Source organism: Nomascus leucogenys, chromosome 6, assembly GCF_006542625.1.
Source record: "Nomascus leucogenys isolate Asia chromosome 6, Asia_NLE_v1, whole genome shotgun sequence".
NCBI classification, from domain to species: domain Eukaryota; kingdom Metazoa; phylum Chordata; class Mammalia; order Primates; family Hylobatidae; genus Nomascus; species Nomascus leucogenys.
In genome coordinates, this window is record NC_044386.1 from 67,634,221 (window position 1) to 67,650,712 (window position 16,492).

The 16,492-nt window shown below is 43.0% G+C and overlaps 1 protein-coding gene across 4 annotated transcripts in view; it reads right to left on the reverse strand.

Moving 5' to 3' along the window:
• Positions 1 to 16,492, reverse strand: part of RYR3 (ryanodine receptor 3) — a 568,187-nt gene that overhangs the window by 128,569 nt on the left and 423,126 nt on the right. For all 4 annotated transcript variants that reach the window (XM_030814359.1, XM_030814360.1, XM_030814362.1 and 1 more), the window contains exons 46-51: positions 14,415 to 14,535; positions 11,875 to 12,044; positions 9,212 to 9,432; positions 4,672 to 4,762; positions 2,134 to 2,274; positions 730 to 893 (exon numbers count right to left, since the gene is read on the reverse strand). In XM_030814359.1, the coding sequence (XP_030670219.1) occupies positions 730 to 893; positions 2,134 to 2,274; positions 4,672 to 4,762; positions 9,212 to 9,432; positions 11,875 to 12,044; positions 14,415 to 14,535 (908 nt within the window). The remainder of the gene's footprint in view (positions 1 to 729; positions 894 to 2,133; positions 2,275 to 4,671; positions 4,763 to 9,211; positions 9,433 to 11,874; positions 12,045 to 14,414; positions 14,536 to 16,492) is intronic.

Here is a 16,492-nt window from a genome sequence, read left to right on the forward strand (position 1 = left end):
TGCTCACTCTGAAGCAGTTTTAGAGCTCTTCATTTAAAATGCACCTGGAGCTGACTGTATACCCTGCAGCACATATTCATAACTGGGCAGAACTACCACAAACCAAAATTTAGCAATATTTTGCCCAAGGGATAAGCACACCTCCATGGCCTAGTCAACACCAGTGAGAAATTCTGGAAAATTACAGGGAGAAAGTAAAAGGCACAATGGTAGGGCTATTCTGAAGTTCCAGCATCCCTCGGCATGACAAAGAGCAGGTCCAGCTTTTCCATTGAGGACCCCAGACTGTTCTGCCATCACACCCCAGCCTTGCCAGGACACAGCTGAGTGTTATTTATGGAGCTGTTGTGATGTATGATGCTATTAGAACCATATGAGCCTAATTCACCCAGAGCAAAGATATTGTCAAAAAGCTCATTAATAAATTAATTGCATAATTTGTCAGGGTAGTTCTCTCAGTGCCTCAGGAGACATTTATTTGTGGGAGCATCTATCTCTGGTAAAAAATAAACCAACCCTTTCCTCCCCCACCAAAAGCCCAGAATATAATAATACAGATATATATGGATTAAACCTTATGCCTGATGGGACTTGCCACGTCAAGAGAAATGATGAACAGTGTTGGCAGGAGGGAAAGAGGTAAAGCTCACATTTCTTGCTACCCTCTGGAAGAAAACATTGGCTACTGGACAAAATACAGGACCAGCTTAGAGATGATTCTGGACTCACTTCATGGTGTTGATAGGTTTTGGGTCAAAGTTGCCATCCGCATCCACTGAGATCTGTTTCTCCAATGTGGCTGTGATTCTGGTATCTAAATAATCTGGTGGCAAGGCCCCAGCTATAGCACTGAGACAAGGCAGGGCCATTCGGAAAAGATCTGGGTCATATTTCTGTGAGGGAAAAACAAGGCCACGTTAGTAGAGAAAGCAGAACCATGCCCTTAGACAGAACCAATCACCAATCAGCTGAAAACAGAAATAAAATATGCGCATTTATCCAGGTTAACCAAAACGAGAAATGTGTAACCCCTTAAATATTTTCTGGTGGAAACGAAGGTATCCTTGGAAAATGAAATAACACTCTATAAATCCTCAAGTCACCATTTGCTTTAAGTTGAAAAATCTTAAACAGGTTTAAATCAATATCTCCTAAATGGTTAATTTCAAGACTACCTAAGGGTTAAAGTGACTAGTTGCTAGGCCAGAAGCGACTATAAACTTGTCTGCTAAGGATGGTCATAGAAACGGACCCAACTTACAACTGGAGAGGGCACGGTAAGCTGTGCCAAGCTCTGCAGTAGCTAATATGGGTCATATGTTGACATCATCAGCAGGCTGCTCAATATCCATCATTGTCTCTTGAACTCAGCCAGAAATGAATTTCAGTCAAACAGCATGGGGTTGGGAAGAGCTTTTGATCTGCTTATACTAGACCAATGAAATCCAGGGGTAAAGTAAATTTAAATGCAGGTGAACAAGCTATGTGCATGTTCTAGATTTCTCTAAGAAAACCAGACCTACTCATTTTCTACCTTTAAAGCTCCTGACCTCACAAATTGGGTTAGGGGAAGTGGAGCAAAGTCTAAGAGTCAGAGCTCTACTTCAATCACACTGTTCAGTAAGGCCTGGGATTCAGAGGCTCTCAGTTCTCACTTGACGCCTCCTCAAATGAGTGCCTGCGAAGAACCTCTCCCAGAATGGCTTAAGGTCTTCTGGAAATCCCCTGTCCCACCATCACAGCAGATGTCAGGACTTTTCCTCTTGGCTCGAGCCTAGTGAAGGTTGGCAGACAGGAGCCGCGCCACATCAGGGGGAAACAAATGGAGAAGTAAGACATCAAAGACTGACATCAGATGATGCGTGTGTAATTCACTCTGGTAGTCACTTTCCCATGTATAGCTTTGTGAATGTGAAAATTTATTCAACTACTCCGAGGCTTTTCTTCACCTGTAAAATAAGGATTTTGAGAGTTTCCATTTCAGAGAGATGGGTAACGATTAGCATAATACGCTTGTGAAGTACTTAGCACAGGTCCTGGCAAATGGAATGCTAAACAGATGATGGCTGTTATTATCTGTAGATGCTGGAGCACTGAGATGCTCTCTTTTTGTTCAGAAAGTACTGTCATTACCTTATGGGAGAGCGAGTCAAAAATCCCCCAGAAAAGCTTCTCTGTTAGGTGCAGCTCTTCTTCCACAGCTAGCCCGTAGCTCCCCCATCCTGAAGGCAGGCAGTAATACTTCCAGCACTGTTCATAGTGATTTGTCAGAAGCTGGGAGGTGCAGAACAGGACAGACCAGCGGGGTGGGGTAGAGAAAGTCCACAGGCATCAAAAACATGCAGGAGAGAATCAAATAGTAAGCAGAGATCATGAGAATGAAACATGCGAAACAGCTGGGCTATTTACAAAGAGGCCCTTCAAACACCGCTGGGAACAGTCTGCTCTCTGCCTAATGAGCTTGAGCCTGAGCGGATCTGCCTGATTAATTCTTGTGCCTCCTAATGTGCCCCTAGCAGTTACTAGAAAATGGAGAGGAGCCGTTTCTAGTTCAAACCAGAAAGCGCTACCTTCTGAAAGTAGCCACTGTGTGTTGTTCTAGCCAGTCAGGGGTGGAAAGAATTTCTTCTGGGACCTTTGCTTGTAATTCTGGAAGATCTTGGGGGGATGCTGATATGGGGAGAGGATGGTGGGCTGCAAGTCGTGGGTCTGAAGATTTTCTCTCATCAATTACTACCCGTTGTTTCCTTGCCCCCACTCCCTGTGCCCACTCCCTCTCCCCTCTCTCACACCCCAGTGACTTTACAGCAGTTTCACATCTTGCCAGTAGAGGGCAGAAATTACCGGTAATGTTTCCATCTCAGCAGGTGTGATCCATGCCCTCCAAGAAAAATCCCATGGATTTGAGAGGTAAAAATGAGCTTATTGAGTGATATCAATAATGCCTCCTGAAAGCCAGTATCCAGCTGGCAGCAAAGGCTTGCAGAGGAAGCAATACCAAATTAAGATGTACACACTATGGTTTTCAGTTAAAGTATTTTTTTGAGATTAAAACTAGGGCTGCTAGAGAGAAGAATTGGCTGTTGGAGGACTGTGGAATCTCTGAGAACACACAAACTGTTTTCTGCCTGGCATGGAGACAGGGGATTGAACTAAAGCCCTCTGGGAATTCTGGTTATCACAGTAAAATGCTGCCTGAAATGCTTGCTTGGACTATAAAGAGAAGTGCTGTTAAAATCATTAGGTAGGATTTTCAGGTGTGAATATGGCAGGTGCCTCAGAGAGAAAAGGTAAAAAACACTGTCTGCTTGGGTGGATGGCTGATTCTGGTGGCCTCCCACCAGGCCCAGATGCCTCTAGTGATAAAATATTTGTAATGTATGAGAAAACCAGAAACAAGACAATAAAAAAAGGGAAGGCCAGGCATGGTGGTTCACATCTGCTGTAATCCCAGCATTTTGGGAGACTGAGGAGGGAGGGTTGCTTGAACTCGGGAGCTCAAGGTTGCAGTAAGCTGTGGCTGTGCCACTGCACTCAAGTGTGAGTAAAAGAGTCAGACTCGGCCGGGCGCGGTGGCTCACGCTTGTAATCCCAGCACTTTGGGAGGCCGAGGTGGGCGGATCACGAGGTCAGGAGATCGAGACCACGGTGAAACCCCGTCTCTACTAAAAATACAAAAAAAAAAAAATTAGCCGGGCGTGATGGCGGGCGCCTGTCGTCCCAGCTACTCGGGAGGCTGAGGCAGGAGAATGGCATGAACCCGGGAGGCGGAGCTTGCAGTGAGCTGAGATTGCGCCACTGCACTCCAGCCTGGGAGACAGAGCGAGACTCCGTCTCAAAAAAAAAAAAAAAAAAAAAAAAAAAAAGAGTGAGACTCTGTCTCAAAAAAATAATAATAAAAGAGAGGGGTCTGTGGTCTTTTTGTTAAGAAAGAGAGCCAGGCGCAGTGGCTCATGGCTGTAATCCCAGCACTCTGGGAGGCTGAGGCAGGTAGATCACTTGAGGTCAGGCGTTCGAGACCAGCCTGGCCAAAATGGTGAAACCCCATCTCTACTAAAAAACAAACAAACAAACAAAAATTAGCTGGGCATAGTAGCACGTGCCTGTAGTCCCAGCTACTCAAGAGGCTGAGGCAGGAGAATTGCTTGAACCTGGGAGGTAGAGGTTGCAGTGAGCTGAGATCTCACCGCTGCACTTCAGCCTGAGTGACAGAGCAAGACTCCATCTCATTTAAAAAAAAAAAAAAGTAGAAAACAAAAAAAAAAGATTTCTTACAAAGAAGAAAAGCACAAAATAGTATGGAATAGAAAAGGGACATTTTAATCAATTTAATGAAAAACCACAGGGCCTTCAAAACTTTTTGAGATGAACACATTCTGATAAACCTAATTACAGCGGGAAAGCACAAAATCTAAGTCCCCGTATGAACTGCAGCTAAATATCAAGCAGTCAGTGGAAAACAGTTAAAGAAAATTGGAGCAATTTTCTTCAACCTTGGCATTCAAGAAAGGACTTGGTTTTGTGGGATGTATCTTGTTAGCTAATCATCAACTTAAAGGGGTAAAACCCATTTAGCACGTATTTTTCCCTCCAAATTGTGAAGACATCACATATTACAAGGCAAGTTTCCTGTGCAATAGACTGTATTTCTGTAACCATAGTGATGTTTACCTTGAGAGGCATTTTGCAGTATTCATTGAGTTGTGGCACATCAAAAACGAGGCGTCGCAGGAGTTGCTGTAACATGGAAGGCCTCAAGTGACTGCAGTATGAAATAAGAAACATAGAAAAATAAAATGAAAACATAAGAAAAATAATAAAGGAGGAATGAAAGAAACACTCAACAATAAGCATATTATGGCCAAGCCTCAAAACAGCTCCTAATACACAAGATCTTGGATAAACAAGAGTAGATGATAAAACACTTGAAAACAGTACAGTTAAAATTCAGAAAAAGGGTGCTAATGAATTGGGATACCTGAGGTGGCATTCTAATTGCTATGTGACAAAATGTTCTAGGATATATGTATACTCAAAATATAGTCACTGATTATGTGCAAATAATATAACAGAAAGAAGGTGCAGTTCATTTTGTAGTCATCTCTAATGTCCCCTGAACTCTGCAGAGGGAGAAACTTGCGTTGAGCAGCTGCACAGGTGGAATCTGAGGCCACCTACTGGTGTGATTTGAAGAGAACTTTAAAGCCCTCTGCCTTACGATCTGGGCCATGAAATTCTCACTACTTGGAATCATTTGTTTGGGGTAAGGCTTTGTTCTCAAAACAACTCCATTAATAGGCAAATACAGTAACTATTTAAAGAATAATCTATCAAATTACAGAGTTCATGGCACAAGTACATTTTGAGGTAGAGGAAGGAGAGGTAAGCAACATGAATTTTGCTTTTTTACATTGCCAAATTTTGAAAAATCTTAGTGGAACCTATGGTTTTCTCCAGAGAAAGGTGTACACACATAAACACAATTTGGTATATAAGTTCAGCTCATGAATCCCTGGATTTTTTCCACTATTGCCTAAGGAGCTACGGAGGTAAAGCTAACACCCCTTTGTTAAATGTTGGAATGCCAGGGAAGAAATTCTTGGAACATCTACAATAAGAAGGATGTATGCAGGTGGAGAACAAAAGTCATCTGTTTCACAACTGTTTCTGGAGCTGGCCTTGTGATAAAAAGCCCCAGGGTGAAAATACACAGTGAGTAAGTAGCCTTGTCTCGGAATCCAATAGCTAGAATACAAAAATCACTCAATGTTTCACATTATTATTCAGCTCTTCAGCAATTATCACCTAAGATTCACTAACTTGAATACAAAGAGTGTAATACATCTGTAATTCTGCGAATTCCTGACTTATTAAAATAAACAATGAAAAAACCTAGTTAAGTATCAGTTCGCCTGCTACATCTAGAGCTCAAGTGATCAAGAAGAAAAGCTCTAAAAGTACAGTAATAGGGCTGTGAGCTCTACTTTTTGTTTGATGTAAAATTCTAATTTCTTGGCCGGGCGCGGTAGCTCACGCCTGTAATCTCAGCACTTTGAGAGGTCAAGGTGGGCGGATCACCTGAGGTCAGGAGTTCGAGACCAGCCTGGCTAACATAGTGAAACCCTGTTTCTACTAAAAATACAAAAAATTAGCCAGGCGTGGTGGCGGGTGCCTATAGTCCCAGCTACTCAGGAGGCTGAGGCAGGAGAATGGTGTGAACCCAGGAGGTGGAGCTTGCAGAGAGCGGAGATGGCACCACCACACTCCAGCCTGGGCAACAGAGCGAGACTCTGTTTCAAAAAAAAAAAAAAAAATCTAATTTCTCCAAAGTCTGATTCTTTTTTTTTTTTTTTTTTTTTTTTGAGACGGAGTCTCGCTCTGTCGCCCAGGCTGGAGTGCAGTGGCGCGATCTCCGCTCACTGCAAGCTCCACCTCCCAGGTTCACGCCATTCTCCTGCCTCAGCCTCTCCAAGTAGCTGGGACTACAGGCGCCCGCCACCACGCCCGGCTAGTTTTTTGTATTTTTAGTAGAGACGGGGTTTCACCGTGGTCTCGATCTCCTGACCTCCAAAGTCTGATTCTTTAGAAATATTTGCAGCTCAAATCAGTCTCACCAATGTGACTTTGTTATTAGGAAATAGCTTATGTTGGGAGGCAGGGGTCCTTGGTTGATGTGGTTTCTAAAATACACCCAGAGTTCAGCTCCAGCAAAAGGTAGAACAAGATCTGCAGCTGCTATTGATGCATTACCAGCCAATTACAAATTAAAGCTGATGCAAACGATTTCTTTTTGTGTAAACTCATTATTTATTCCATTTTCTACCATTAAGAAAATAGAGGCTCATAAAAATAATGGGGCATTAATCTTCCTTTTGAAGTGGCAAAGTGCAAAACCTAGGTAACTTATTAATTCCTGGAGGTTAATTGGTGTGTACACTGAAATTTGTCTCTCTTGAAAGATCAAAAATATTCTAATTAGCTTAATTGTCTGCCAGTTATCATAAAAATCTTGTGTTGAATGAAGCGGTACCATAGTATCAGGCCTGGTTTTGGAAGGAGATCTCTGGGAGAAAATCCTTTCTGGGGCCTGGGTCGAGGCCTCCTTCCCATCAACCAGCCTTTACTCCCCACCCCAAGAAAATAATACTATGCAATGACACAGCTTGTCCCATAGAGCAGTTAAAGCCTGTAGGCCTTAGACGATACAAAGACAGTAGGTATAGATTAATTTTAAAAAGTATTTTAAACATAGTGGTCATTGTTATATTTGAAATATAAGCATGAGATTATCCTTTTTACAACATTTTAAAACTGTTTTGTAACAGGCTTTATTTTTCAGAGCAGTTTTCGGTTTACAGCAAAATTGAGCAAAGGGTACTGAGAGTTCTCATATATCCCTGGCCCCATACAGGCACAGTTTTCCCCATTATCATTATCCCCCACCAGTGGCACATTTGTGACAACTGACAAACTTATACTGAAACATCGTTATCACTCAAATTTCATAATTTACACTAGGGTTCACTCTTGGTGTTGTACATTCTATCGGTTTGAACAAGTATTTAATGACATACATCCATCATTATACTGTTTCCACTGCCCTAAAAATTCTGTGCTCAGCCTGTTCATCTCTCCCTCCCCCAACCCCTGACACCACTGATCTTTTCACTGTTTCCTTAGCTTTGCCTTTTCCAGAAAGCCGTATAGTTGGAATCATACAGCATGTAGCCTTTTCAGATTGGCTTCTTGCACTTAGTAATACGGGTTTAAGGTTCCTCTATGTATTTTCATTGCTTGATAGCTCATTTCCTTTTAGCACTGAATAAAAGTCCATGGTCTGATGTACCACAGTTCATTTATCCATTTGCCCACTCAAAAACATTTTGATTGCTCCCAAGTTTTGGCAATTATGAATAAAGCTGCTACAAGCATCTGCAAACAGGTTTTTGTATGGATGTAAGTTTTCAACTCATTTGGGTAAAAAAACCAAGGAGTAAGAGTTGAATCATGTGGTTAAGAGTATGTTTAGTTTTATAAGAGACTGACAAATTACCTTCCAAAGTGACTGTACCATTGTCACTCCCACCGGCAATGAATGAGAGTTCCTGTTGTTCCACATCCTTGCCAGCATTTGGTGTTATCAGTGTTCTGCATTTTGGCCATTCTGATATGTGTGTAGTGCTATCTCATTGCTGAGATTACCTTTTGGTGTGATGTTCTACTCACATCGATGTGAGGACCGATGAGTCTTTTTTTCTAGGTAGCCCTAGCTCCCCAGTGCATAGTAATTTATGTGATCAGAAAAGAACTCATTCAACAAGAAATCAAGACCATACTCAGCTGGCCCCTAAAGGGGGAAGCCTGTTGATCCTCTCTCTGGAGTGACCTACAGCAGTGATTCCTAATCTTGACTACATATTGGAATCACCTGGGAAGTTCAAAAGCCAGAATCTTGGGTCCCATCCCTAACAGTTTTGACTTTTTGGGCTGGGATGTGGCCTGGGCACTGGGATATTTATTTCGTAACTCCTCAGGCGTTTCTGATATGCAGGTGAGAAGGAAAAACACTGGCTGAAAAACAGCAGATCACAGTCTTGGCCTGTACTGCCAAGACCTGCTGTTGAAAGAGTCGTCTTCCTTGGATTCTACCAGACTTGACTTAGATTCCTGAGGACCCAAGGCTCTTGGGGTGACTTTACCTTTTGTCCTCAGCTGGCTCTGATGCCTATCTGCAGTCTTAAAAATTATTGCCTTTAATTCCCCACTGTGACTGGAGGTTTTTTCTTTTATTTGCTGCTGGTCTTGGGAGGCCTAGAGGTAGGTCACTTTTATTCACACTCAGAGTCTGGCTTCTATGTAAGATATGCTCATGTAGAGGGCAGACACATCTGCTTCTGGCTCTATTTTGAGAATGAAGACAGCCCTTAATCTGAACACTTTAGGCCTGAAATAGTCTTCTGGTCCATCAACCGTGATGGGTAAAGCCTGAGCTGTGCCCTCTCCCTTCCCCAAAGGGGAAGATCAGCCTCAAGGAAGAGTCTGTTGCAAATAGGGGAGCCGAACACATCCTATGAGATGTCTGGCGGAGGGCTGGTGTATGACAAAGGCCTGGAAGCTTCCTTAGACTAGACTACCAGTTTTTAGACTACACAGGAAAATGCAGTTGACCTGGATGCATACACAGAAGTAACAACGTAGGATGTGTACTTACTTGCAAATGGCAAGCAAACATTCTTCTATAGTGTCCCTTTGTGCTTTGGTGAGGGAACGTCCCTTGGAAAGCCTGTATATTGTCTGCAGTGTGGAATCAATCAGAGAGGTGCAGTGTTCTGTTCCGGCAAAGAGAGGGGCACATCTTGTGAGGAGCGGGAGCACAGCAGAACATATATACCTATTTAGTGCAAGCGCAGCCTCTGCGGTGCTTAGGGAAACCTAGGGAAAGAAGATTGGGACACAGGTTAATCGCCCTGAGGAACAGAGCAAAGCCGGCTCTGCGCTGAGTTCCCATGTAGCAAGCTGTGGGAGCTTATATATGCCCATGTTGCATAGCAAGGAAGTGAACAACTTTCTACCTTATCAGCAGTTCTATTTTTCTTTTTGCATTTTCAGTGAAAAAAAAATCAAGTTAAAAGAACAAAAAAACAAAAAACAAAAAACAAAAAAATAGTAACAAAGGCTAGCTGGCTCTAAGTCTTCCCAAATGATCCTATAAATATCTGTTCCCTTCAAAAGAATTTTGAACTCATTAAAATCAGCCGATGGCCAGTCTAACCCAACATTTTGATGCGTGCAAAGTCTAGTTGCCAGGATACTACATTATTATTCTGGTTTTTGCTCTCTTTTCTCACCTACCAGGGGCTCACACACTGTTATCTTATGACTGTAAGATTAGTGAATGGTTATAGGCCAAGCAGTTTCTCAAATTCACCAGTTTTGTGAAAGAGAAAGTGGAACTCTGACTCCTTTCAGTTAATTGGTAGCGCTTCGAGCAATTCACAATCAATACTGACATGAGAGTAGACCCCACTAAAGGGAACCTAACTCTGCATGGGGAACATGGAAAAAGAACAGAAACTTGGGACCTTCTATACAACTCTAACATAGTTCTTGCTTACGATGCTCTTTTACGTACATTTAGATGGATGAATTGAATACAAGGAAAACCCATTTAGTGACACTAAGTATAGCCAAAGCATGCCTTACCACCATCTTTGAAAACCGTAGAACTTTCAAAAGAAAGCTTGAGATCCACAGAGATGAAATATTACCGTTTCCTGTGATTACTGCAGTCATTCTATCTGTAACATACTTTGTATAACTTATGATTTGAAAAACCATTTTCTTTGAACTATATACATGTCTCATTGTTCCTATAAATTATCTAAATTATCAAGTTTGTCTCCTAGGAACTTCAGTAATCATGCTGGGAGAAACAGCTAATCTTTCACATTTATCACTTTAATATACAGAGTTAAAATGAGAAAGGACAGAGCTTTGATTTCAGTAGATCATAAGTTTTCAAAAGAGAATGCATGAATGTCTATGTGTTAATGAACTGAATATAACACCTTTTTGTTGTAGATGGTGTTTGGACAAACATCTGATTGAACACCAGATACTAGAATAGCATTTGCTGTTTATTTGATTTACAAAAACATTAAATTATTTGATCAGGAAGCTTGGGGAGATCCCATGAGTTAAGAAAATTATTTTTAAAATCAAATAATTTATAGAAAAGTTCAAAACAACAGCAGTGGCAGAAGCATTGTTTTAATTATTCACAAATAATTATTCATAATTATTATGAATAAAAAATTATTGTTTTATTATATCAAAATGTTGGGTTAGACTGGGTTATTCGGTATTAGGGATCGTATACCCTAATACTGTCATATATACCATTTATCATCTCCATACCACACATGGGAATGCAGCTCCCACTGAGGTTGGGGCTCGTATTTCTTTCCATTTCTGGATAACCCGTGCAGGTGGAATCCACCCAAGTTAAGGTATTTGCCGCTGACAACCCATCACAGAGCTCAGATTTCTATCTCTGTTGGACACCAGGTGGAGCCTTTGAGAAATGTTTTAACTAAAAACAACCCTAAACTGGCAAGATGTTTTTTAGGCTTACGCCGATCTAGTTTGTCTTTTCTCCTTGGACCTATGACTCCTGGTGTACCTTTTTCTGCTTAGTTTTGACTTGTGGCATCTCGTATCTGAGCTTTGTAACCCTAGGGGCCTCCTCTCTTGATGTTTGTTGATGGTGAACTACCTTATCTATCTCACCCTTGATTTCCAAACTTATATTTGCCTTTGTCCTCTTGTACTGACCTTCGTCAGGCCCCTGGCTTCAGACCTATCCATCCTGGTGGTCAGTACATGAAACTAAGAAGTGAGAGTGGGAAGACTAATGTCAGCCTATAATGTCGCCAGCCAGCCTTTTTCAAAGGCAATAGAGACATGGTCTCACCAGAGGGTGCTTTTGTCCCCCAGGGGACATCTGGTGATATCTGAAATTGGTTTTGGCAGGGATTCGGGGTGAACTGGGGTGCTACTGATATCTAGTGGGTAGAGGCCAGGGATGTTGCTAAACGTTCTACAATGCACAGGATAGCCCCTTACAACTTACTGTCAAGGTTAAAAAAAACTCTGCAATTGAGGGAGTTGGATTTGGGGTCAAATTTACCTATGTCTAAGTCTCTGGCCCAATAAATGAAGATCTTCCATTTCATGGTACCTCTATTTTCTCACCCATTAAAGTAAGCTATTAAAATGTAATTGGTGAGTAAATAGAAAATACTTGCTTCTAAGTCCAACATTACTAATTTTACAATGATGGGAACAATAATTTTTGTTATTTTTGCAACTTACTGTATCTAGAGAGGCAGAAGCTCTTAGGTCAGGTAAAAATCCAACCTCCAGCAAGTGGAGCAGGAAAGTTTGATCCTTAATGCCATAAACGCGGTCCAAGAACAGCACCATGGGTGCCTTGTGGTCAGGGCAGAAGTTGGCCGCCATATCTGGCTCACTGACCGACCCATCTGAAAGACACATAGAAAATGTAATTTCCCTTTTTCTATCTCCAAAGTCTCAAAAGGTAACACAGAGCTTGTCTGTCTATAGCTTGTTCTCCCTATAAGGGACAGGAATTTTGGAAAAATACAGATTGAGCATCTCAAATCCAAAAATCTGAAACCTGAAATGCACCAATATCTGAAACTTTTTGGGCACCAGCATGATGCTCAATGGAAATGCTCATCAGAGTATTCTGGATTTTGGATTTTCAGATTTGAGATATGCAACTGGTAAGTATAGTGCAAATATTCCAAAATCCAAAAAAATCCAACATACTTCTAGTCCCAGGCATTTAGGATAAGGAGTACTCAACCTGTACAGTCCTGTGCTGAAGGCAGCTTGTACTTTGTTGAAAAGCCAGTTTAAAATTCCAGCCACTTGTTAAACATGCTTATTATTAAAAATTAGAATTTACAATTAAGTGGATATTTAAAAAAGGTAACAAATACTAGAACTCACTACTTCCTAATTATTTCAGTGTGAACTATACTCTTGAGGTTTTCTGCATCAATTGTATTTGTGTGTTAGGAATACAATCTAATGGTGTGCCATGTCCATTTTCTTCCCAACTCTGTGTTCAGTGACATTACATCAGTGGCTTGAAATTGGCCATGGTGAGAAAGTTTATACCACAGAAATGGGCAAATGCTAGGAATCAGGGCTCGATTTATTGCTTTGTTGATGTGAAACATAAGTAAGTGAGGGAGAAAACATGAGTGAAGGCAGATTAAGTTTAATATGTCATGTCTGTAGTTATCACATCATAAATAGAACACACTTTGAGGACATATTGTTGCAATATTTGGAAATTATCGTCTGATTTAGGTGAAATGTAAACCAGGTCATCCAAGAATTCTAATCTTAATCAAGAGGTTCAAAGGTGAAGTGGGGAAATACTATGAAGAAAATAAAAACTGCTTGAGCTGGAGAATAAAGACAGGATTTCGAGTGAGGATAGAAAACAATTTCCTCTTCCTGTTTTGTTGACACTGAAAACTAGGAAAGAGGACCCCCAAATGAGCACGCTATAGCCACAGCATATTTAAATACTGTACTGGAAAGGTGTGGGACTTCATAAGGAACCCTGAGAGGACAAAGATTAAGTCCAAGCCAGCCCAGACTCTCGTCCTGCCCAGGAATCAGCGTCAGGCTCCAGGAGAGCCAGAGAGAAGGGGCCTTCCAGACGGCAGGCTGCGGCCTCTCCTGCCCTGTGTACCAGGCGGAGCCAGGCCTGAACGGCTGAAATTGACTTCCTCTCTCACGCATGCCTGGTGTGGTGGGATATTAGTTAGTGTTTTGTGTTTGGGAAACACTGAGTTCAACATCTATTTGCTTTATCTTAAGTTTTCTCAGAGATGTAATCATTTTATTGTGCTTATACCAATGTGATGTATTCCACAGCATTTCCTAAACGTATTTGACCCCGGGCCCCTTATTAATATGCACACCTATTAATATCTCCCACAAAAACCTTCTGTGGAATATCAGTTTGGGAAACCAACGGTTGGAATCATACGTTTTCAATTCTTCCCTTAGCCTGGATAATGGGTGGGGCGACTCAGAGAAACAACACTTCGAGGAGAGTGTAAGTTTTGCAAAGATAACACTGACTGATGTCAAATGTCACAGGTAGCACTGGGGGAAAACACTTTATGATCCTCAGCCATGAGGTGTGCGACCGTGGCTGAAGACAGGCTGTGTGGGGGGCCCATCTGTGCCCCAACTGCCTACACAAGCTGGGGGACCCAGGGGAAAAGGAGAAGGGAGGCCGTGGGGAGAGCTTTCGCTTGTCCCATTCCATCAGCCTCCCTCAGAGGGTTGGCATGCTCATAGGAGGACAGCAAGGTCTGTCTGTACCTGTGGGACACAGGGTACAGTTGTCTTGACACAGACAAGAGAGCAGATTGAATTCATTACTTCCGAATTATTTCACTATGAACTATACTCTTGAGGTTTTTTGCATCAGTTGTATTTGCGGTTTGGGAATACAACCTAACGGTGTGCCATGTCCATTTTCTTCCCAACTCTGTGTTCAGTGACATTACATTGGTGGCTTGAAATTGGTCATGGTAAGAAAGTTTATACCACAGAAATGGGTAAATGCTAGGAATCAGGAGTCAATTTACTGTTTTGAGATTGCTTCTTGAGAAGACAAGAGAGCAGCCGGCTAGAGCCTAGAGGAGAAAACTCATCATAGGAAAAACAGCGAGACACTTGCCCTGTGCAGCCCGCCCTGCAAGTCAGGGCCTGGGGGCCGCTGTGGTGGGGACAGAGTCCTGCCCTGAGCCAGTGGCTGCTGGGAGACTGCTGCTGCGGCCTGCAGTCACTCCCCTTACCTTTGTTGAGGGAGGGCAGTTTCAAGGGGATGCTGATGATCCCAACCAGGTCTTCTGTGGGGACCAGGGAGCGCAGGATGGACCTGATGCGGATGGCTTCCCCCTTTCCTGTCTGGATGAGCTGGAAGATAGGGTGGAGAATGACATTAGATAAGTGAGGTTCCCACACCTCGATCCACCCCACCTCCAAACCTCTGGCAGTAAAATGGCTTAAGGGCAGGGGTCCATTTCTGTGTTTCCCTAATTGCTACAGACATTTGTGGCCACAGGGAAAGAGAAGAGTGGTCTCTTGATTTTCCAGAAGAGGTGCTACTGAGGAAATAACTAAAGAGGTTGCATGATTCCTTTGCTGTTATTAAAGTGGCCATGAGGTTGTGGTATCAGGTCCCAGGAATAAGTACACGACCTGCTGGTGGCTTCTCAGTGTGACTGCACTGCTGGAAGCGCTCAGTGGCCATGATAGAAGTGTTGGCAGTGTGGCCACAATGCCAGACTCTATAATTCTGTTTTATTTATTTATTTATTTACTTATTTTTTTTTTTTGAGACGGAGTCTCACTCTGTTGCCCAGGCTGGAGTGCAGCGGCACAATCTTGGCTCACTGCAAGCTCTGCCTCCCGGGTTCATGCCATTCTCCTGCCTCAGGCTCCTGAGTAGCTGGGACTACAGGCGCCCGCCACCACGCCCGGCTAATTTTTTGTATTTTTTTTTTTCTAGTATAGACGGGGTTTCTTCGTGTTAGCCAGGATGGTCTCAATCTCCTGACCTCATGATCTGCCACCTCGGCCTCCCAAAGTGCTGCGATCACAGGCATGAGCCACCACGCCTGGCCTCTAGAATTCTGTTAAACGTAGAAATGGCTTATGAATTTCAATTTCTAAGAGTTTGATTAATGCTGGGGATGACGAGGGGGCAAAAAGGGTGTAGAGAAGGTCAGAGAGAACTTGAGGGGCTCAGTGGAGTTATCCTGGCTTAAGTAGCCTGATCCACCCTGACACTGATGGGCCAACCAGCATGTACAATGGTGTGCACGCATATCCCCCTGCACAGGCAGTCTCTGGCAGGCTGTAGCAGGTGTTCAGCTGGGAACTGAATGTCATAGGGTCAGACTGTCCCCAGGTGGGCTCGATGGTATGCTGAGATATGATGCTTGGTGCCACCAGGGAAAGGAGAAGGCCTGCCCACCCACCCTGGTGCCACCTCCATCTCCAAGGGTAGAGAAGAGGTGGTCAGTGATGATGGCATCCTTCCCTCACCACTGATAGGGCAGGACCCACAGGAGGGGTCCTAAGAAGGGATGTATGCATGTGTATGTGCGTGTGTAAGGTGTTGGAGCAGAGGCAGTAAGGCAGGAAGAATGGGGCACCGCGGTTGGGGCTCTGGTGACTGAGCTATCTCACGCCGCCTTCTTGAGAAGCAGCGAACTATATATAATGTGCCTTCTGATGTGATGAGAGGTGATCAGGAAAGCTAGAGTATGAACACACAGGAGACCCTGACCCTCCCCACCCCCGCCAAGACTGTAGAACACCCTAGTGTTTTCTGGGCTCCCTTCCAAGTTTCCTGCATTTGCTTAAAGGCACTGAAATGGAAAAACCGAACTATGTGGGTAAGGCTCCTTTATCATAGTAGGAATTGGAATCCTAGGAATTCAGATCAGCCTCCCTTATCAAGATTTAGAGTTGCTTTTCATAGGAAAAGCAGCTATTTCCTCTCTTATGATGTCAGACCTTATATGAAATAAGGCTTATTCTTTCAGCCCTCAGTAGAGGTGAAAAAAGAAAAGAACATACTTTCTAGTTCAAAACTAGAAGTCTGAGAAGACATCTCATAAAACAGAACCATCCTTTTGTGATGTTTACAAACTCTACCTCTGGGGGAAAAATTCAAACACCAACCACAGGAAGAGCCTGCCTTCCCTGGGCCTAATGCCAGTCATCAGGAAAGGGATCTTCTACATGGAGCATCCTGATGGCCATGATCCAGAATCAAGTTGCTCCCATTTTGACGAAATTGAGGCATGTCAAATGGGAGGCTTTTGAAATAAACTGTTCAGAGGACATGCTCAACTAGTGCCAC